The sequence below is a fragment of the Peromyscus maniculatus genome, chromosome 1 (assembly GCF_049852395.1).
Source record: "Peromyscus maniculatus bairdii isolate BWxNUB_F1_BW_parent chromosome 1, HU_Pman_BW_mat_3.1, whole genome shotgun sequence".
NCBI classification, from domain to species: domain Eukaryota; kingdom Metazoa; phylum Chordata; class Mammalia; order Rodentia; family Cricetidae; genus Peromyscus; species Peromyscus maniculatus.
Window position 1 is genome coordinate 101,741,450 of NC_134852.1, and position 24,391 is coordinate 101,765,840.

Sequence of the window (24,391 nt, forward strand, 5' to 3'; positions counted from 1 at the left end):
ATGTGAGAGCTCTCTGTTTTATTTCAAAGTGTAACTTGTTAATATGAGTCCTTAGGATTGGCATGGTAAGGTCTATAGTCCCTTCACTAGATAACAGGTCTGTCTAGTATTTCAAAATTTGGAACTTTGGAAAGGTTATGTATAAAACCATGTTTGTACCCTTAAAGTGATGTAGAGGAAAATTCGTAATTTTATTTATAAAATTGTTTTATTTGTATTTCATTATCCTTTAAAGAGACTGTAGCTGTAGATCTCTGCAGACGCTCTTCTTTTGAACTGAAACTGGAGACCTGTTGTTAGAAACGCAACTTGCTTTCTGGAGGTTTTTTTTTGTTGTTAGTTTGTTTTTTAATCCTTTTCCCTTTGAATTTTGCAAACCCAATACCCTACAATGCTTATAGAGAGTATTATAGCAATAATACAACATATTATATTATAATGGCTTAAAATATAAGCCCTCACAGTGTTAAACATTTTCAAGAATTTTTACCTTTGAAGATTTTCCCTTCTGTTCTCAGACATTTTCAAACCTGACTTCATTGAGAGAGGCAGAATAACGTAGCCATGTGTAAGATTAAAAGATTTTTAAACTTCGGATGTTTTTGTGCCCTTATTGGTCTGGAATTCATTATGTAATCCAGGCTCACCTCAAACTCACAGGGATCCACCTGCCTCTGCCTCTGCCTGAGTGGTAGCATTAAAGGCGTGCGCCACCACATCTTTACTCTTGTGTTTGACATTGACTTAGTTGAGCCTGTGTTCATCCTCCCTAGTAATTTGTTAAACAAAGAAATGAAGCATACTCAGCTTGTAATTCTTATAGTCAAGAAACATTCCATACTTTTAATTAAAAAATCAATAAATACATATATTCATGTTATATATACATAGCATCGTGAAAACAAAAGCATATTGCAAACCGACCCTCCAATCCAGAGCTGATCCTGCCCTTCAATTCCTTTTCTAACTTTGTGTTCTAACCTTGTTTCATTTCTTCACCTGTCCTGCCCAGCCCGCCCAGCCTGTCCATTGCCATCTCCACCGCGAGGATGACGCAACTGCTCAGTTTTGGCTTTAGTGGATACCGTACCTCATGTTTTTTATTTTTATGTTTCCTAGGGTAGTGATACCTAAATATATATATTTACAATGCTGGGCCACAGCAGTGAGCTTAAACTGTGAATCAGTCAAGCTGTCTCTGGAGTAAACATCTGTTAGGCTCATTGTCCTGTGCTGCTCAGCTGTGCTGTTTTCTCAGTTAGGTGTGTTACACAACATTCTGACTTACAGTGATTCAACTTACATTGTGCACGTAGCACCATTGTAAGTCCAGGAAAATTGTACCTTGTTTTCACACCTTCCTTTGCTTTGGTCTAACTGTTTTGTCACACCTGTGCACATGGATTCCTAAATACATAGTATACTTTTATACACTTCTGAATTTAAAAAAATCTTCATTTTGAGAGGTAGTTTTGTCACTCAGTATTATGTTGGTAAGATTTATCCATGTGATTTCATATTGTAATTCACTTTGCTTTTTTTTTTTTTATAAATCCCAGTTTGAGAACATGACACAATCAATCCACATTCTTTTTGATGAGCATTAGGTTGTTTCTAACACACTGTGTGGATGGCTTATGTGACTATGAATGCTGTTGAGTTCCACTAAGTGCAGGGTTTAACTAGAATGCACACTGAGAGCAGAAAGAGCTGCTTGTACAGAAACACTGGACCAATTTTCTGGGAATAAAAACTGTGTTTTGGAGTGTTTACAGCAATTTAGCAGTTATGCATATCCTCTTATCCCTGTCATTGCATTGTCAGACTTGAGTATTTTGCTTTTATTATTTTGGTATTCTATTATGATGGTATTTAGCATCTGTCCCACTGCAAGTTGGGAATCTTTCCCAGTCTTATCAGTTATATGTATTTCTTTCATTACGAAATGCTTGTTCAGGTTTTTATTATTATTTTTCTTTGGTTTTTATGTGCATTCTTTTTGATTTGTGGACCTCTTGCCTGGGGACTGTTTATTTGCCTCCATGTTGTAAAATTAACTTCCCTCAGTTTGTACTTTTTAATATTGCTTGTTATTTTTTTGAGGTGTACCTGAAAGTGTAATGAGCTGTGCATGTGTGAGGTGCATAATTTAATATCTTGCCATTTGTATACATTAATAGCATAGCCATGATAGAATGAATATCCACTCAAATAGAAGAATTCTCCCCTTTTCTATTCTGAGTAATAGTCTATTGTGTGGTTGATCATACTTTGTTTGTTTGATCATCTATTCAAAGACATTTGGTTTACTTCCTTGTATCAATTTTCAAAGTGACATTGATATATATTTCCTTTTATTTTAGATAAATACCCAAAATATGAAAGACTAGATGGGTTAGTAATCACACATGTAGCTCTTTAAAAATGTTCCAAACCCCTTTTCAGAGTTTTATGATTTTCCACTCTTATTGCTAATGTACAGACAGGAGTTCCAATTCTCCCTCTTTCCCATCAGTGCTTGGGATACTCAGTCCTGACTATAACTATCATATTGAATATGTGGTATTATCTCATTGTGATTTTAATTTTCATTCCTCCAATGATGTTGAATATTATTTTCTTTTGTAAAGTGTGTGTTCTAATTTTCACCAAGTTTTGCATTAGATTTCTTGATTTCTCATAGTTTGAGATTTTTATATTCTAATGCAACTATTTTAAACAAAGTAAAAAAATTCTATGATGATGGTTATTCTCTCTCAAGAATTTGAAGTTTTTACTCCATTGTCTTCTTTGAAAACTCTGATTTTTCCTTTCTTTGATTGCTTTTCAGATTTTCTCTGTCTTTGCTACTAAGAAATTCCATTTTGACATACTTCCTGCTAGGCATAACATTTCCCTCAACTTTCTTCCTTAAAAATTGCAGCAGTCTCAAGGTTATGAGAATATGAAAATGAGTACCTGTATGCTTTGTTTACACATTTCACTGTTAATATGTTGTTGTACTTGTTATAAGCCACACCAATCCATCCATGGCGTCATTCATCAGTACATCTTAAAGTAAATACATTTTTAATTATTGGAAGTTATTTTGGTTCTGTCCCATTCTGCTTGACCCTCATTTTCTCATCTTTGTGCTTTAGGAACTACACAACAATTAAACGTGTTGTATATAGATATTCTATATTCTATATCAGATAATGGATGGAACAATAATAACCAGACATTTAAGTCTATTGTTTCTAGTAATTGTTCCTTCTTCTGAATCTAATTCACAGTAGCATACCTGTTTTGTCATGGTTGTGTGTGTGTAAAAGATGATGCTTTGAGACCTCCCTGACATGCTTCGATACCAGCAACACTTTCAAGTGTGTGTTCTAGTCAGTGCATAGCTGATTTGAAGGTCACTTCGTCTTTTTCAGTGTCAAAAACAACTGTCCTCAAAAACACTCTTTTTTTTAAAGCTAGAAAATGTAACCTGAGGAACATTAATTCTACTCCCATTCATCCTAAATGTGAAAATGGATTCATAAAAAACATTTTAGGGGTCATTTGGGTATCTAACTGTGACTGTGCAATGCCCTTAGAAAAGCTGGATTAATCAGTAACATGTTTCTTTGGAGCAGTTTTATACTTAGAGAAAAGTTACAAAGACAGACAGAGACTTGCCATAGATCCCCTTTCTGTTTCCCCTATCGCCAGCACCTTCCATTAGTGTTGCAGCAACTAACAACATATCACCATGTGGCCATGAGTCAGTTGTCATATCTTTCTCAATTTTCCTTAGGTTTTATCTCGGGCTCTGTCACAGGACCCTAATGGGGATAGCACACTGCACGTCTCCCTCATGTCTGTGTTTCCTTGCACTCTTCCTGGCCATGACAGTTTCTCAAAGCTTTTGACACATGCTTTAGATTGTTTCTTCCCCACTATGGATAACTACAAATAGAATAAATACCATGGTTTTTGGCTTATCTATTTAGTTCTTCCCAAAATTTATCTTTTTACATTTCCTTAATTTTGTTTTTCCCCCCTTCCCAAATGTGAGATGCATAAAGCCTTGCAGTATGTATTACTTTCATAATGGGTTTTTTCACTCACCAACATGCTCTTTTGAAAATCATCCATGTTTTCAGATGCTTTCTCAGTTTATTACCACTTAGGTCTCAATGATAACCTGATTCATGGACTTATTACAGTTTTGCTGTTCAACTATTGAACATCTTGTTTGCTTCCTGTGCCCACGATTATGAATGAAATTTTTGTATTTATTCTGATGCTGGTAAAAAGTCAGTTCTCAGGATTTTCTGTTCTGATTGCTTACTTTGGATTATGATTATTCATTTATTTTAATTAGCCACATTTTTATATAAATACTATACGTACACATACACATAAGCTATTTATGAGGTGCTACATGACATTTTGATTCTTTCCTGACATTTTCTTTACAGATATTCAAGAATTTTATGAGGTGACATTATTAAATTCTCATAAAAGCTGTGAGCAGAAGATAGAAGAAGCCAATCAAGTTGCACAGAAATGGGAGAAAACTCTCATCCACAATCCATGCCGTGATGGTCCGCAAAAATCTGGAGAGGTATGCTACTGAAACTCCTCGGAGAGCCAGGGAAATAGAGACTCATGTTCAGAAGGGCACGGGCCGGCATTGTAGTAGTATAGTCATTGTTCCTGTTGGATGGCAGCAAGAATATGCTTGCAATCTTCATCCAGGGAAATCTGGATTTTTCTAAGAGATAATTTGGATCACAGGAAAGACACAGTTTGCGTATTTGTGGATATGGTTTTTCAATTAAACAAGTGAATTCTGTTAGGACTATTTTCTTAATTTGAGGTGACTCGAGTTTGAACATTCACATGACCAACCAAGGCAATAATCCTCCTCCAAAGGATTTCAAAATGCAGTTCTGTACGTAATGGGGAATTGGAATTGACTAGTGAGGAAATAGAGAATGCTAAATCTGTGATTTTCATAGCAGAGAAACATATCCCAGAGTATGGATGACATAATCCTTTAGTGTGTAGGAGCAAAATAATAGAAGTACTAGTTCCATTTCTTTTTGTCTTTGAGTTATTTAAATTGAGTTTTTTTGAAATATTTTATATGTAGGTAATTCCTAATACACATATATTAATGGCAATGCATATGCATTTAAAATATAATTTACATACTCAAACATTGTTAAAAGTTAGGATTAAATGAGCAACAGTTTGAAGACCATAGAGTTTAAAGTTACCAAAAGGAAAAGAAAATTAATATGTGTTTTGGGTTCATAGCTGAAGACACATATGAAACCAAAGACAGAACAATGATGCTTTCGTGTATCTTAGGAGCTCTTAGCATTTGAAGGCTATTGTAAGAGGGAAAGCCATTCTTCAGGGTTTTGGCTCCTGGTATGTTGCTCATGCTCCAGTAGATAGCCTCATACACATGCATATACGTATCACACTCATTGGACTCAGTAGTTTATTAAACAGAACAAAAAGGAGAACATGAAGTTAGGACGTGATGAGTTGTGGGTGGTGGTCCAGGATGAGTTTGATGGCAGATTAAGATATACATATGATCAAAATACATCACATACATTTATGAAATTCTTAAAAATAAACACACATATATAGTCAATATTTTGAAGGGATGAGGGATGTAAAACATACATACCATTTTTCAAGTTTGATGCTTTATAGCTCCTACCATATCTCAGAAGCTATAAGAATTCTGTTGTCAGTCAATAGCATGGATCTTGGTTACTGAAAATTTTGTTTGTTAAATTAAAGCTTCTTGTACACTTGCTGTATCACTTAGAATCGATTTGAAAATGGGATAGGATAGAGCCTGATGATAATCTTAGTTACTTTGAGAAAAATATAATAATGACAATAATTTTTAAATCAGTAGATACCCAGTAAACAAAGCACAAAAATAGATGGCACTCTAATTTCAACAACTAGAAATAACTGTTTTGACTTTTATGTACCTTTTTCTATACAGACATTTATTTTATTTTGTAAAATTCATATGTGAATATTTATTTATATAATGAATATAAACAATGCAATATATGTAAGGTAGAGGGAAATAGGTTACATTTCTTTTATTATGTATTTTTCTTTTTCTTTTAAAATTAGATTACAATGTGTTAGATAAGTAGAAAGAAAACCAGAATAGGGTAAAAATATGATGAAGAAGGGTGGAGGTTGGGCAAAAGGACATATGGGACAAAAGGGAAAAAAGGCTGGTGGTAGCATGAACTATGAACCAATAGCTGAGGAGCCCCCAACTGGATCAGGCCCTCTGGATAAGTGAGACAGTTGATTAGCTTGATCTGTTTGGAAGGCATCCAGGCAGTGGGACTGGGACCTGTCCTCAGTGCATGTGCTGGCTGTTTGGAACCTGGGGCTTATACAAGGACCTTGGCTCAGCCTGGGAGGAGGGGACTGGACCTGCTTAGACTGAATCTACCAAGTTGAACTCAATCCTCAGGGGAGTCTTTGCCATGGAGGGGATGGGATTGGGGGGTGGGCTGGGGGGAAGGTGGGTGGGGGGAGCACGGGAGGGAGGAGAATAAGGGAATCCATGGCTGATATGTAAAATTAAATTAAATTATAAAATTAAAAAAAAAGACTGGTGGTAGTTTACTAGGGAGTCTAGATAGCGGAGGGTTGGCTGGGGAAGGTGAGTAGGAAAGAGAACTATTGAAATCTGCTTTGCTCAAATGGACAGACAGATTTATGTTCCATAGGGACAATAGCTTACAGTGCATTTTTAGTACTTTTTTAAAAAATTTACTTATTTATTTATGTGCATTGGTGTTATGCCTACATGTATGTCTTTGTGAGGGTGTTAGATCCCCTGACACTGGAGTTACAGAGAGTTGTGACCTGCCATGTGGGTGATGAGAATTGAACTCGGGTCCTCTGGAAGAGCAGCTAGTGCTCTTAACCTCTGAGCTATCTCTTCATCCCCATTGTAGGACATTTTTATGTCTTATATTTTGTAAGTATGTTAATAGGTATAAATATTGATTATTTAAAACTTAAGTAGTTCATGACTCAGTTTTTAGGTCATCTCAAAATTTCTTTCATGAGTACTGTTGTGGTTGAGATCCCCATGTGTACAATAAACATGAATACTTCTAATTTATATTAGGTTGATTTTATGGAAGATTTTGAATCTAAGAATATTGATATTTTAAGAATCTTAACTCAGATTGGCAAAGTGTTTGCAGATAGGTCTTACCAGCAAACCTACCTACAAAACTTTCTTTTTTTTTGAATTTGTCTGTATTCAGACTAGCTTATCATTCATTATTTAAAATCATTTGTAAAATTAATGAAGACCATTTTTTCTTAATGCCTTTATGTTGCAATTATGTGTTCACTATTGGGACTCAACTATTAGATATCTATTTTTTGTGATTCAATAAAACTATTTATTATTAGGTAGTGTTACAATCTGTATTATTTCATATGCTAGAGTCTATCATCTTTACATTTTTTTCAAGACAGGGTCTCATGCCATCCAAGCTGGCATTATACTCATATTATTTTTGAAGGTGACCAGTTTCTGACCATCCAGCTTCCATTTCATGGAGCTGGAACTAAAGATGCATGTCTCCATATGTGGTTTATGAGGTGCTGGGACCAAACCCAGGGATGGTGCATGCTAGACAAGCACTCTACTAACTGTTATATATAACCATTGCTACTGCATTTTGCTTTTTATTCTCTTCCTTTTATTTTTTCTTTGCTTTGTTGCTGTTTATTCCCAATTAGTTAAGTACTCTCCTATGTGTAGTTAGAAGTTTTCCTGTGTCTCTCCTGGTCTCATAGCTGCTCGGACCCAAGTAAATACACAGAGGCTTATATGACTTAAAAATCATATGGCCTAATGGCTCAGCCTTCTTGCTAGCTAGTTCTTACAACTTAATGCAGCCCATTTTTATTAATCTATGTATTACCATGAGGCCGTGGTGTTACTGGTCTGCTGGCATGTTGCTCCTTGGGTGGCAGGCTGGTATTTCCTCTGTCTCTGCCTTTCTTCTTCCTATCTTTGTCTTAGATTTCCTATCTGGCTATAACCTGACTTTCCACAGGCCAGAGCTGCTTCTTTGTTAACCAATCATAGCAACACATATTCACAGTGTACAGAAAGACATCCCACAGCACCTATACTTTACCAGCCTTTTGTTGACTTGTAATTTCACCTTTGTAAATTTTCAGAAATGTATGTTTCTTCAATTTCTAGAGGCATAGTGTCATATATATGCAATTTTGTGTAAATTAATGTGTATGTTTGTTCTAATTCAATTATTTGAAATTTTCAATTTTTCATTTCTCTCTCACTTTCTGCCTATACTGTATTAACTTTGACATTTAAGATAACCCTTGTTAATAACTTAGTGTGTTTTTTCTATACTCATATAATATGCATTTATATACAAACTACAAATATATGTATGGGTTTTTAAATATTAATCCATACTAGGCATATGTACACACTTAAGAAATTTTGAGAAGTGACTAATTTTTGAAATGTTCGTAGTTTTTTCTCAAGTTGTCTGGTACAGTTTTAGTTTTCTGATGAATGTGTAATTTCATAGTGTAGGTGTATAATAACATGCTCAGCCACAGCCGGCAGTGTGGATTTTCTGTTTCCAGTGCCCTTCCTGCATGAGTAATCCTGCCATCATCCTTATATGTGCATTGGACTTGACTGGTGCTTTTGTTCTATAGGATGAACTCTCAGGGGTGGAATTCTTGGCTCTGAAATGTGCATGATTTTAATTTGAACAAGGCTTTTCAGAACAATTTCACTTGTCACATTTCTACCATAATGCATGGAGACATGGCTCTTACCTCATAGTGCACCAGCACCTCTGAATTTTTGTCAGTTTCATAGGCATCATAATATCCAGCTTTACTTCAGTTCTGGACTACAGACTCCTGGTGAACTGTAGCACGGTTTCATAAGGCTGTTGACTGTGAATGTGCTTGTCTGCCAACTTATTCATAGAGTGAAGACACCTACTTCTCTATCTGGACTCTTTTTTTGTTTGTCATTTAATGTGGCCATTTTGTGTATTTAAATAATTGATTTTATGGTTTTTTTTTTTTCTGTATGCAGACTTACTTAAGGAAAATGATTTTTCATCAATTTACACACATGTGTAGTGTCTTTGTTTTATTTTATTAATATCTTTTCTTCAAATTTGTTGTCTAGGAAAAACACTCATTAAAACATTAGGGTAGGACAGGGCAATGTATCAGTATGTCAAAACCTTTGCTCATAACAGTACTTAATGAGTTATAAAAGCTATAAAGTTGGGAGAGGAGTGTGATCATGGAAATATGGGAGTTGTTTCAGTAGGGAAATAGGTGTACATGTGTTCATATTTCACTGTATACATGTATGAAATTCTCAAAAATAAAAAATTAAATATTAAAAAGCAAGCAAACAAACAAGCACCTTGCTTGGAAGCCTGATGTCCCGAATCCTGTGTACAATAAATACATTGAGGTACCTCTGTCTGCAAACCTAGCCTTCCTACTGCCAGATGGGAGACAGAGACAGAATTGGCTGGAATTTCACTTATGCAGCATGGTGTCAAGAACAATAGGAGGCCGGGCATTGGTGGTGCATGCCTTTAACCCCAGCACTCGGGAGGCAGAGACAGGTGGATCTCTGTGAGTTCAAGGCCAGCTTGGGCTACAGAGTGAGTTCCAGGAAAGGTACAAAGCTACACAGAGAAACCCTGTCTTGAAAAAACCAAAAAACCAAAAACCAAAAAACAAACAAACAAACAAACAAAAAACAAGAAAGAACAATAGGAGAGACCCTTCTTCAAAATCAAGACAGCAAAGTATAGCTGATGTCTGAAAAGTTGTCCTCTGACCTTCATGTGCATGCCCTCATGCATCCCTTCACCCCCTCATACACACTGAGTAACTAACTAAATAACTTTTTAAAATTTAGGCTAATTCTAGTCATTCACTAAAAGATTATCTGACTCGATATGCATTGGGGCTTCTAATTGCTTGGTAAATAGATGTCACCAATATGAGGATAAATAACTGAGGCTTATTTGCACTCATTCATTATTCAGTGTCAAAATTAACATACACACATACACACACTTCTGAACAGGTCTTTTTTACAGATGCAATTTTTAGAGATTTTTTTTATTCTATTTTGTGTTCCTGACCACTTAAGAGGCCATTGGCCTGTGGTGATTTAAATATAGATCAACCATATCTTTATATTTTTTCTATAATATATTTTTGTATTTTGAAATTATAATTACATGATTTCTCCCTCCTATTTCATCTGCCAAGCACCTTTTGATCTTTCCATCAAATTCATCTATATTTTCATAAATACATAAATATAACCTGCTCAATCTATATAATGTTATTTGCACCTACATGATTTCATGCTTATTATGAGGTATGGGGTAACCAGTTGGAGGCTCTTCCCTGCAGAAGCCCATTTCTTCCACTCTCAGCATTCCTCAGTTGTACTTATTCTTTGTCTAGAGTTGAGGCTCCAGGAGATTTCCCCCATTCCATGTTAGCATGTTTATTGGTGTGGATATTGTTCAAGTCTTATCTAGGCAGGCAGGCTGATGAGCTTTCATGAGTGTGGCCTCCTTGACATTTCTAGGAGATACTTCCTGTTCCTTTGGCTCTTTCAATTTTTCATCCACTCTTCCATAATGATTCCTGAGCCTCAGGTGCAGAAATTGTGTTGTAGATGTATCATTTGGGACAGGACACTCTATGGTTTTTTTGTTCTCTGCATTTTGATTAGTTGTGGTTTTCTGGAATGGTTCCCATCTATTGCAAAGAGAAGCTTCTTTGATGAGTTGAGACCTACACTTATCTGTGGGTATAAGGATGCATATTTAGAATGTAGTTATGCTGGCTTAGTACAGTGGCGTTGTAAGTTCTCCTCCAAGATTCATGACTTCACTAGCCTGGGTCATTGGCTCAGTTTCCAGTACCAGACATGCTTTCCCTCTTGTTCAATGGGCTTTAGTCCAATTACTGAGCTGTTGATACATACTAAGATATGTGTGTGACTATTCCAACTTTGGTGTTATTGTGCCATGCTCTGACCAGCTCTGCTTTCAACGTCAGAGCATGAATATCTTCTCCAGTAAGTCTGCTTCTTCAGAGAGTCTGGTTGTTCTCCATTTATGGGCTGCATGAAGCAAGGTGCTGAGTCTTCCTAACCTGTCATCATGAAGGAGGAGATTGGTACAGAGAGGGATGTGTCTCTCATTTGGGACCCCAGGATGCTGAAGCAGGAAAATTGAAGATCCTATTATGTGTGATTTGGCTTTCCCAGGTCAAAATTTAGACAGTGAACCCAAATCAAAGTTGCTGCTTAAATTCTAAGTGACAATAGTAATTGAGATATGAAGCCAAAATGGAGTTGATGGCTGGAAAAGCTTGGATTAGAATGCTGCTGTTTGGGTAGATGATGCTGATAGAGTTAAAAAGTTTACTGTTACTGCATTTATTTTATTTTTAAAGATTTTACATTTATTTTATTTTAGAAATTCTCTGCCCTCCCTTCCTCTGTGTGTGGGTGCATTTATGTACATGTGTGTGCATGTGTGTGTACATGTGTGTGCAGATACCACAGATCCCAGAGGAGGGTGTGGGATCTTCTGGAATCAGAGTTACACATGGTTGTGGGCTGTCTGACATGGATGCTGGGGTCATCAACAAGAGCAGTTTGTACTGTGAACTGCTGAGCCTTTTCTCTAGCCCTAGCTGGCATAGTTTTTAACTTTTACATTGTGTCCCTCTTGTGGACAAGCTGAACTTACTTATTTATTTTTATTGTTTTATTTTATTTTTAACTTTCTTTTTGTTTATTCTTTGTGTCTTTCACATCATGTCTCCACAACATGTCTCCCAATTTTACCTATCTCCCTTTCCCCAAAGAATAAAACAAAATAAAATTTAAGAGAAGGAAGGGGGGAAAACAGGAAGAAAGGGAGAATCTCGTCACGGGAGCTGCAGTGTGACACAGTGAGTTGTGCAATAAACCTCTTTATTCATACAATGTAGGTGTTATTCCCAAAGAGTCATTGATCTGGTTTGAGGCCCCTGGTCTTTGCTACACCATTCTTGCTGGTCCCTCAATGGGACTGTTCTGGACATCCAGTTCCTGCCCTGTGTCCTGTAGATCCTGCAGTCCTGAGTCCACAGGACTGATCCTTCATCCTGTGCTTCAGCAGATCACAGATCGAGTAGATGTTGGGGTGGGCCAATACCTAACTCTGGTTCTGGGACTGGATAGTTGCAGGGTTGGTCAGCTTGCCAGCTCTCCAGTCTTCACCACCAGGTTGAACTCTCCAGCCTCGCTCTGGCTAGTTCACCCCTTTGTAGCGATGGGCAAGGGGTGGGGCCAGTTCTCCTGCTTTCATGTCCTCAGGGTTGATTCTCCCACAACTCCACCAGCTCTACTGTGTTGCCCAGGCAAGGTGTAAGGGCCGCTCTCCAGAGTGCTGCTGCTGATAAGGGGCAGGAACAGCTCTCTGGCTCTTAAGACCTCAGGGCCAGTTCTTCCACCTGCTTCAGGTGTTGATGGGCAGGCTCGGGAGGGGGACATCTTTCTATCTCTCCTCTACCCATGCCCTGATTGATTAGTAATGAGGAAAGCTTTTCCATGCTCACAGCAGGGCTGGCTCACCCACACCTCCACCAACAGGGTTGGCTCTGTTGTGCTGCTCATGTGAGGTACAGGGCCTGCTGAGCTTATTTAAAGCATTACAAAGGGCACATAAATCCTGAGTCACCCTTTGCCCTGATGCCTTGTCACATGCAAGAGGGTTTTGAACTTAGTAAATTGAAGACAGATAAATCATATCAGCATTGTTTGTAATAGCCAAAACCTGGAAACAACCTAGATGCCCTTCAACTGAAGAATGGATAAATAAATTGTGGCACATATACACAATGGAATACTACTCAGCAGAGAAAAACAATGACATCATGAGGTTTGCAGGCAAATGGATGGATCTAGAAAAAATCATCCTGAGTGAGGTAACCCAGACTCAGAAAGACAAATATGGTATGTACTCACTCATAGGAGGATACTAGATGTGGAACAAAGATGACTGGACTGCTACTCACATCACCAGTGAGGCTACCTGGAAAACAGGACCCCAAGAAAGACACGAGGATCGCCCAGTGACGGAGAAATGGCTGAGATCTACATGAGCAACCTGGACATGAGTGGGAGCAATGAAGGGCGAGGGTCGAGGGAAAGAGAGTGGGAGATCCCAGCTGGATCAAGAACAGAGAGGGAGAACAAGGAATAGGAGACCATGGTAAATGAAGACCACATGAGAAAAGGAAGAAACAAAGTGTTAAAGAGGCCCACAGAAATCCACAAAGATACCCCCACAAAAGACTGCTGGCAACGGTCAAGAGACAGCCGGGACTGACCTACTCTGGTGATGGGATGGCCAAACACCCTAATAGTTGTGCCAGAAACCCCATCCAAGGACTGAGGAATCTGGATGCAGACATCCACGGCTAGGCCCCGGGTGGAGTGCTGGGAGTCTAATTAGTGAGAAAGAGGAGGGTTTATATGAGCGAGAATTGTTGAAACCAAGGTTGGATAAAGCACAGGGACAAATAGCCAAACGAATGGAAACACATAAACTATGAACCAAAGGCTGAGGGGCCCCCAACTGGATCAGGCCCTCTGAATAGGTGAGACAGTTGATTGACTTGATCTGTTTGGGAGGCATCTAGGCAGTGGTACCAGGTCCTGTGCTCATTGCATGAGTTAGCTGTTTGAAACCTGGGACTTATGCAGCGTCGCTTGGCTCAATCTGGGAGGAGCGGACTGGACCTGCCTGGACTGAGTCTATCAGGTAGATCTCAGTCCTCTGGGGAGGCTTTGCTCTGGAAGAGGTGGGAATGGGGGGTGTGCTGGGGGGAAGGGGAGGGGGGCAGGAAGGGGGAGAACAAGGGAATCTGTGGCTGTTATGTAGAACTGAATAGTATTGTAAAATAAAATAAAATAAAATAAATAAAAAAAATCAAGCTAGAAAGAAATCTACGAGTCTTCTCGTTTCTGACTTCAGTACAGATATAGGGATTTGTTATCTGTTTCTTGTGGGACTTCTACAGAAGGGGGCACACCCCCGCCTTGGCATTTAAATAGCAATAATATCTGGCAGCCATATAATCTGATGCCTGACATGGGTGCTCAGAACTGATCTCAGGTCCTCTACAAGAGCATTAACTGCTGAACCATTTCTCTAAGTTACTTGTACTCGTATGATTTCACAACTGACCAGTACCAGACATTATTCCTAGCGACATTCTAAATATTTAAATATAATAGATATAAATAAATAGATCTCTTTCCATTCTTTTATCAGGGCTTCTGTATGATGTAGGGTACTAGAGAAGAACCTGACTCAGTTATCAAATCTGGCAAAGAAAGTGATGGGTTCTATCATCTAAAGCAATGACAATGGCATTCTTCCATGATTGTTAAATTGTCTCTGAAAACAAAAATTGAAAACATTGAAGGCAGTATCAACTGGAAAATTGCTTGCTAAAAGATTGTATGATGGCTTTATTTTATTAAAAGATTTTTCTTGAGATGTCCATTAACATATAGAAACCTTAGATAATGTAGAAAAATTGCAAAGGGATCACCCTATGATAACTCCATTTTACCCAGAGGAAGCAAAACTAAGGACTAGTCACTGAAATAGTGAGGCTTTATTGTATGGATTCAATATTTAACTTAATATTCTGAATTTTCTTAGTAAATTCAAGTCAATATCTTAAATATTTTGACAATGTGAAGACAAAATATAGTTAATGCAAACAATATTAGGTCCAGCCTATATTTCTTGCTCCCAGGGTCCGCGGAAGAGTCTACCAACCAGCTGAGGATTCTAATCTGAGGGATATTCAATGAATCTAAGCACACTGAGTTCTTTAGTCCATTCGCTTTATTCTTCTATGGCGATTCTATCTGCACAGTTTCTTTTCTGTTCTCTTATGTAGCTCCTCTCAGTTCCTCCTGCTTTCAGTCCCTCCTGCTCAGTCCCTTCTGCTTTTCTCTCATCCTTCTACCTAGTTCTTTCCATCTCAGTTGTCCTCATCTTTGTTCTTCTCCATCAATTCTCTTCTCTCCATCAATCCTCTTCCTCCAGTGCTCTCAGAAAACCAGTATATATACCTACACAGTAATTCTTTGGTAAAGCAATGTGAGGCTTGAAGTTTTCAGGGTCTCAGAGAGAGGTGATAAGGACCCACACATAAAGCAATTAATTGTCAGCTTCCAATTACAACCCCAAAGGGGTGTGACTAAAGAGGAGTTCTCTGGTAGGGTCAACTAAAGGCTAAGATCAATTAGGGAATTTATGTGCTCAAACTATAATCTAGAAATGGCTAGGTAGGATGTTGGGGGTCAATAAGCCACAAGAAAGTCAACTGTCTTTGGCACCACTTTTCCCGCTCATTCCAGCTGCAGCTGCTTTCTGATAGGGATGGGGACATATGCTAAGTGGCTAAGCAACCTCTGTCAGAGCACGTAGTATTTGGTTAGTAAAAGCACTTTCACTCAGAGTAATTGCTGAGGAGAAAATCTAGGAATAGCACCTGGCTGAGGAGGAATAAAAACTTAATTTGCACAAGAAAGAAGCTTGGCACCTATTGCCTGCCTGGCCTGGAGGCAATCTCCTTTGGTCAGTGGGAAGTAACTGCCCTAATTCAGTATCTAGCAAATGGCTAAAACTTCATCCCAGGAATGTGAGCAGTAAATCTTTTAAGTTGGGGTCTTGTGTAAATAACCCAGGGTGAAGGTAAGGGGTTGAGGATTTAATTGTTAGTGGTTCTTTTCTCTATCTGTGAGTGAGATGAGCTAATGTTTATCTATGTGCAGTTTTGTCCTTGGAAAAAGGTATTTTTGCCGAAATACTTTTGTCTGGAAAATGGCCCTGGCAAGATATATGTTAATTAAAGATAAACGCAGCTGGGGACAGTTGTCCAATTACCCCAAATGTATAGGGGAAGTTGTGCCCAAGATTGAGATGCAATCGTGAGATTACATGTACACTAACATGGAAATGCACGGTAAATGGGGAGAATCATAGCTGTTACTGCACAAGAAGTTTACAACAAGAGACAGCTTGTTCATTCAAAAGGCAGTAATCCCATACACCTTGTGTGATGGTTTCCTCTAACAGAACCCTTAGTTCTGATAGGTTGATCTTCTGAACACTAGTTGTCACTGCTGTATACTCTCATGGACTTTCACTACCAGCAGCTCTCAATATATAGTAGCATAAGAATGAAAATTTCAAGGCAAACTAGCATTGGATTAAGTGCTTTAAAGCTATGTAGGCATCAGATTATTTGGCTGCCAGATATTATTAATGTTTAAATGCCAAGGAGGTATCTGCCCTCTTTGGTAGGGGCAGTCACAAGAAAATACACTAATATACAGCCAGTGACTATCTTAGTATCCATCACAGAGTAGTATTTTTATTTATTTATTTGTTACACACACACACACACACACACACACACACACACACACACACACACACGTACTAGTGTACATACAGGTTAGAGGACAACTTGTAGGAGGTGGTTCTCTATAAAGTTTTCTAGAAGTGCTATAGCCGTATGTAAAGTCCTCCAACATTATTTTTCTATCATTATCCTGATATTAGTGTCTTGACTCTTCCTTGGAGTAAAACCTACACTATTATTCAATTCTGAGTTTTCTCAAGGTATTTCTGTTTTACCTGTGATTACATTCCCATTTTTCCTTCATGAATCTCTCTTCCCAGAGGGAACAATTACCTTGCACAAACATTCTGCAGTAATATCTCTGTGACAACTGAGATGTCCCGCAGTGACATACATCTCTGTGCCAAGAACTGTGCTTGCTGATACATAATTAGACAGCGACTGTTGGTAGATTTGAAAGGGGTAAGGAGAAGACTATAGGAAGCATTGTGCTCAGCAGTTAGTAATCATTATGCGATAATTTTTAAACCTTTTTTATTTTATTTTTATTTTATTGTGTGGTGCTTTTGCCAGCATGTATGTCTGTGTACCATGTATATACAGTGTATACATGTATATACCATGCCCACAGAGATGAGAAGAGGTGTTGGATTCCTTTGACTGGAGTTACAACTGGGCTGATTGTGAGTTGCCATGTAGGTCCTGGAAATTGAACCCAAGTCCTCTGGAAGAACAAGAATACTCTTACCCACTCTCTAGCCTAATAATTTTACTCCTTGAGAGTTTCATATATTGTACTTTAAACATATTCATCCCTTCCCCAAATCTCTCCCTTCTTCTATCCCTTTCTACTCAACCTTGAGTTTTCTTTTTTTCTTTTTTTTTGGACCAGGTCTAGTTTTATTGCTCAACTAGTCTTAGGAATGGGGTCTGTCCTGACACGTAGTCTTCCTACCAGGGGCCACATCATTAAAGAAAACTGAGTTTCCCTCTTGCATCTGCTATCAAATGCTTCTCAGCTAGTGTTAGATTTTGTGTCCACCTTCTGACTCTATGCTTGGATTTTGTCTGATGGAGCCTACACAGGTCTTGTGCATGCTATCACAATCTTGGTGAATTCATATGTTCATCTGCCCTCTTATTGGAAAACACCTTTTCCTTGATGATATTGACTACCTCTGGCTCTTATAATATTTCAGTCCCCTCTTGCACAAAGATCTCTGAGCCTAGCAGGGAAGGATATGGTGGTATGTATGTCCCATTTAAGGCTGAATACTCTTCAGTCACTTATTGCACATTTACCAGTTGGGGGTCTTTGTATTAATTACCATCTACTTCAAGGAGAAGCTACTTTGATGAGGGTTGGACGGTTCTATGATCTGTGGCTTTATGTACATACATACATACACACACTTCATATTAGCAAATCAAAGCCCCAGGGATTGGTTACATCTTTTTGGATTGTTGGCCAGTGGGTTACAGACTATTGCTCATACTCTTGACTTCTTTCAGAACTTGACAGTAAGATCCTATTACTGAAGACACCATATGCTTGAGCCACAGAACATGGAGAAATCAAGCTGGTATTTACATGAAAGTTCTATTCTTGCTTGCTGCTTTCATGATACTGGAAGGTATTATGAATACTGCTATAAGAGAAAAATAATCCTCAATCTCACCCAGGTGTTAGCTCTGCAATTTACACCAATGATGCCTGACACAGCATACTTGCAGATTCAATAGTGGCACGAATGTAATGTGAGTAACCAACCACTTTTTGATTTAATCTAAGGCCTGCTTGTGAAATTGAATCTGTACTTGGCACTGTTAAAGGGGCCAAGAAGTTGTGTCTAGACCAGTCATAGGCCCTAAGGGAGAACAGAATTCTATTATTCTGCTAAATGGTCATAATATCAAAATAATATAATTCTTGCTGGGACATCTCCTCTCTGAACATTGAAAGTCATACTCTCTTACATTGGTATTTGAAGTGAAAATTATGTGTCTCCATTTTCTTTCTAGAGTTAAAGGTACAACCCACCATATGCTTCTACTCCTTTTTTGAACTACAAAGTTTTTACTTTTAAACAAAATATTCATCTGTGGATTTTTGTGGTAACACAGGCAAAAATGAAGAACAAAATGAACATTTGCTTGCTTCCTTGACTTTCTGTAGACTAGTAGGACCTTACGAGGTTAACTTTGCCTAGAATGTCCTAACCATTGATCTATTCTTCTGTGCCCTATTCATGCCTAAGAACCTGCAAAGAGGTTAGAGTTGGAAGAAGCTGTAAATTGAAGTGATTCTCATCAAAAAATCCTGCCCCACCCCACTTTTAAAATCCTTTGCTATTTTTTCCTCTCTTTTTAAATTGAGTTTTATTTTTTCATTTCAGGGAGTGATTCCATCTGACTGCATGTTCTTATAAATCTTCCTAGTTTTCCTTTGGACTATGGCTTTTATATTTAGAAACCAGCATATGATATCTCTGCTTTCTGTTTTTGTGCTTTCTTGAGGTTCCCAATTTCTCCCATTATTAATCTGACTGTAGGATGGTCAGAATAGAACCTGATATGCACAGAAATCTCATTAATCTGCAATCGAAGGAAAGAAAATAAAAACACTAATTGCCCATACAATCCTTTTGTTCTCAAAGGCGGATGTATTTGGTATCTTGAGAGCAGCAAATGCTGTCCAATGTAAATTCTAATAGATGGCTCCCTAAAAAATGCTGTGAGGATGAAAGGATAATAGATAACAACAACAAAAAATAACTAACAAATAAAGTGAAACCTAAGTTGCACAGTAGTTGTCTTTTAAAATCTTTTAAAGATATTTGACAAAGATGCAGCACACATTAGCCCCCAGCCCTACCTAATAGCTCTTTGACAGTTTTGACTGGGAAATGCTATTTCTGTCCCATCATTTTTCTTATAAAATGTGTCAAAAATGACTGAGAGACAAGGTGAGGATTTTATGGCATGCACTTTGACCGCAAATAATAGTAAAGATAATTTAAGTTTCTCTGTTTTCCAATAGTACACATACATTCTAGATGTTCCACAGTGGTGAGGTCTTCAGCATTTTTACTGAAACATGAAATACTCTGGTATGTCACTTTTTTGTCAAAATCTTCTAACACCTTTTCAGATAGAATAAACAAATTCTTCACAGTATCTACAGAGCTCTACAAATTGAGAACAGCATCTCTGATCTATATGTCCTGCTATTCTACCCTCCACTCACTCCTGTCTGCCTCTGCTAGTGTCTACTCTGATATTCAAAGACATGAGGCCATGAACTTTGCATTTGCTTTGGCCTTCACATATCAGCCTTTTTCAACTTGCTAATGAAGCATTTCAGTGATTCTGGCCCCATTCCATCTAAAATCATTTCTTCCTGGACTATCAGTGCTGTTATTCTTTGTTGTGTTGTTTTTGTTCATAGAAAAACCACCAAACAAGTACATTTTGCCCTAGTGGGTAAAAGTGAGAACTTTAAAGGCTTTGTGTTTGAATTCATCTCTCCTTGCTTTACATTGTGACTTTGGAGAAACTATTTAACTCCTCCAGATTGATTCCTTCCTCCAAAATGGCAGCCTTACATCATTAAGTATTTGTTTGTTTGCTTTTAAGGATGCAAATTTCATAAGGACAAGGGTTTTTGTCTATTTTTTAAAACCACCTTTTACAATAGAATTGTCTCTTGTTTTTGTATATTATTGGCTAACAGCAATTTTTCCTAAGAGCAAATTTGATTTTGGCAAATTTTCCTATAAGGGCTATCTATAGATACTTCCTTTTAAAATTTTTTATTTCTTATTCTCCTCCTCCTCTTCTTCTCTCCCCTCCCTCTCCATTTCCCTCCTCCCTTTCCTTTTCCCTCTCCTCCTCCTCTCTCTCTGTCTTGCTCACCTCTGACATTTGGAGAGCTAATTATATTTTTAGAATATATGTAGAGTCTTAATGATTACTGATATTATGACTCATCCATTAACTCTTCCATTTACATGTTTATTGTTTGTGCTGCTGTATTTTGTTATGTTTTATACTAGACACAGTTGATAGGAATCACTAATTAAATAGTTATTTTTCCATTGACCTTAAAAAGTTTCTTTTTTTCTGATTGAGATTCTAGACTTTTAAAGATGAATCTGGGGAAATAGTCATTAATGTTAAATCACCTTAATAATTTAGTTAATCAAAAATTCTAAACTTCAGATTTATCAATGATGTAACAGGAACAATCATTCCTACCTTAAAGGGATTCGATATCCTTATGTGAGATCATCTGTATGATGTGAATAACTGGAATTTACCACACCATAACACTCAGTAATTTTTTTTGTCTGTTGCTGTTATTACCTTGAAGGATGAATGTATGATATAGAATTAAAGATAAATACATCTAGGCAGAGATAAAGTAATTGCTAAGTTCAGAGAAATAATTAAATGTGGTGTGTGATTGGGGAATGACAACTATTTTTGTTTGACTAGGGAGCAAATGTTGACAAAGGGGAGGTCGTAGGAGGGCAAAGATGCAGGTGTTTAGTTCTGTCGTACTCAGGTACATATGGGTAGCATTTTAATATATTTACATGTTTTTAATTGCTTTTTTTGAGACCATATATCTTAGTTTGGGTTATTATTGATGTGATGACCAAAACAACTTGTGGAGGAAAGGTTTTATTTGGCTTACACTTCCATATCACTGTTCATCATTGAAGGAAGTCAGGACAGGAACTCAAACAGGGCAGGAACCTGGAGACAGGAGCTGAGGCAGAGGCCCTGGAGGGATGTTGCTTACTGGCTTGCTCCACATGGCTTACTTAGCCTGCTTTAAAAAAAAATAGAACCCAGTACCATTTGCCCAAGAGAGGCTCATCCTACAATGGGCAAGGCCCTCCCACATCAATAACTAATTAAGAAAATGCTCTACAGGTTTGTTTATACCTCGATCTTGTGAAAGCATTCTCTCAATTGAAGTTTTCTCTTTTCAGATGACTTAACCCTGTGTCAAGCTGACATAAAATTAGCCAGCCCACTGGCTATCATTGTGTACCCTGGACTGGCCTTGAATATGCTCAGGATAAAATAGAATTCATGATCCTTCTGCTCATTTCTCCAGATGGCTAGGATCACAGACCTGCTTCTCATTTATTTTTGTTCAATACTAACATGACATATATGTGTATAAGTGAATGCTTATTATAGAAGTGAGTTTAGAAATGTAGTTAGTAGTAGCAATCATCTATATAATTTTACTTAAGCTGTAGACACAGTCCTAAATGTGTTACATGTGTTAATCCCCAGCTCTTGGCTCTTTGTGACAAACCTTTCTTCCCTCTCTTATTTTTCTATTTTTTTTTCCTGAGGCAATGTCTCACTGTGTAGCCTTGGCTGGCCTGGGACTCACTATGTGGAGCAGGCTGATCTGGAGCTCATAGAGAGCCTACATCCCTGTCTCCTGAGTCCTGGGACCAAACTTTTGAGCCACCATTCTCAGCCTGAGAGCTTCCTTCCTTCCTCTGAGATTGGCCGTCATCCTCCCTCCCTCCCTCCCTCCCTCCCTCCCTCCCTCCCTCCCTCCCTCCCTCCCTTCCTTCCTTCCTTCCTTCCTTTCTTTCTTCCCTGTCTTCTTTCCTTTTCTTTTTTAAAGAAAAAGAAACAAAAGCTTTCTCTGAAATGCTCCCAAGACACTTCGACTGTGCGCTTATGAAAAGGTCATGGTTGGACTCTTTACAGCTGGTCATCTTTCAGTATTTCCTTAGAGGCTCAAGTGACTTTGGTATGGATATGACTGGTTTATTTTGTTTTCATTATACAAAATATAAAGGGTTATTTCTTGTCACAAGGGTTTCTTCATACCCTTTCTCCTATTAGGTGAAGAAAAGCAGCTAGCTAGGTCAGGCATTTAAAAATTCTTAGAATTAATCTTGTATTGCTCTAATTAGTTTTCTCCCTTACCTCACTGAAATCCTTATTTGGTACCTTAGACTTGTCATCTCCCTGCTTCCCAAGGAGATGGAGAAGGCTGCTGCCACCTTTTTGTTCCCTCCCTCCACACACACACATATCCGTGTAAAGACTCTTGAGTATAAGAAACGTTAGCTTTTCTGCTCCGTTCTTTATAATCTACAGTAAAGAAGCTGGCTCTGGTGACGTTAGGGTCTCTGGGGGTGGAATTATTCCATAGCAGGGTTGAGGCATAATGATGAGCTCCTTCAGGCTGCCAGAAGGTCTTACAGCAAGAAGGATTTAGTGCTGTTTCATCCCCGTTGAGCAACAGTGCCCTTAACCCCCACCTCATAGGATCTCCTTTCCTTTAGTTGTCAACCTTTATTGTTGGGTTCCCCTTTCTTAGATTTGTTGGCAGAAGCTGTTCCCTTCTGTCTGGCTCATTAGATCTCAGCTCTTAGTGTGGACAACATGATTCATTCATTTATTTATTTTAGCAATATTTACTAAGAATCTATTATGTACTAGGTTAGATGTAGACAAAAAAGAACAAAAATTTATTTCTCCCTTTGTACATTTTATATTGTTTTAAAAGCTGTGTCTGTGTATGCACATGTGCACATGGGTGCCTGTGTAAGAGTGATGAATGTGAACACACAGAGGCCAGAGGACAATCCTCAGTATCATCTTCAAGAAAACTATGCACCTCCTTTGGGCAGGGTCTCCCATTGGTCTGAAGCTGACCAATTAGGCGAGAAAGACTGGATCAGCAAGTCCCAGGGATCCTCCTCTCTGTCTCATTTGTGGTGAGATTAGAAACTTATGCCACCACACTCAGAAAATTTACATGGGGCTCGGGAATCCAACTCAGGTCCTTAAGTTTGCAAGGCAAAGGCTTTGCTGACTAAGTAATCTCCTCCCAGACTTTGGCCTTACAGTCTAGTAAGTAACTATTGAAATTAAACAAAATACGCACTGTATTCATATGTGGTGATTTTTATTAGAAACAAAAATCTGATTGTAGGATATTGAGCTTATAGGGTAGCCAGGGTAGGAATATGTGACACTTTAAAATAAAGGAAGGAAATAAGGAAAATGTCCATGGCTTTGTCTGAGGAAACATGGTTCCAAGTGGACAGATTAGCCAGTAGGAGGTACTAAAATGGGATCACACTTTGTATACTTTAGGAGGAATTATTCGGGAGATGGGAGGGGCTTGATGGGGAAGATGGGGGGAAATAGTTGATCATATTTCACCTTACACATGTATGAAATTCTCTAAAGTAATAAAAAAAGATGGCACAGCAGGTAATAGTGCTTGCCTTTAAGCCAGATCACCTGACTGATTGTCTGAGTGATGACCTGAGTTCATTCTTAGGAACTCATATGGTGGAAGGAGAGAATTGATTCCTGCAAAATGTGCTCTGATTTGCGCACACGTGCACACACAGACACAGACACAGACACACACACACACACACACACACACACACACACACACTAAATATAAATTAAAATAAGAAATAACAGGGTTGACCTATTTGGATGCAGCTGAATGAGCAATCAAAAGGAAGAAAAGCAGAGGTCGAGATGAGCAGGACAAGGAGGAAGGATAAGGCACCACCTTAGACACTTCGGGGAGAGTTTTACTCAGATAATTGGGAAGCCATAGGAAGCCTCCGGGTATGAGAATGGCTTGTTCTTAGCTGCCCAAAAGGTCAGTGTCCATGCACTTTTTCCCATTTCCTTGTGTTTAGTGTGTACTGGGGTCAACAACCAGAGTGAAGGGGCCATTGTTTCTGATGCTATGACGTCTCTGATGTGTGGTGATTTCTTTTCCTTTTGAAACAAAATCAGATGGGTTCTCAGAGCCCAATGGCCTTTAAGAAGT

General features: G+C 38.3%; 1 protein-coding gene across 5 annotated transcripts in view; it reads left to right on the forward strand.

Annotated features, from left to right (window-relative positions):
- Dlg2 (discs large MAGUK scaffold protein 2) overlaps positions 1–24,391 on the forward strand; it is a 1,859,766-nt gene that overhangs the window by 211,986 nt on the left and 1,623,389 nt on the right. For all 5 annotated transcript variants that reach the window (XR_013043174.1, XM_076547134.1, XM_076547135.1 and 2 more), the window contains exon 3: positions 4,452–4,597. Coding sequence is in view for 4 of the 5 variants with exons in the window: in XM_076547134.1 (XP_076403249.1) it covers positions 4,452–4,597 (146 nt within the window). In the remaining variant the exon portion in view is untranslated. The remainder of the gene's footprint in view (positions 1–4,451; positions 4,598–24,391) is intronic.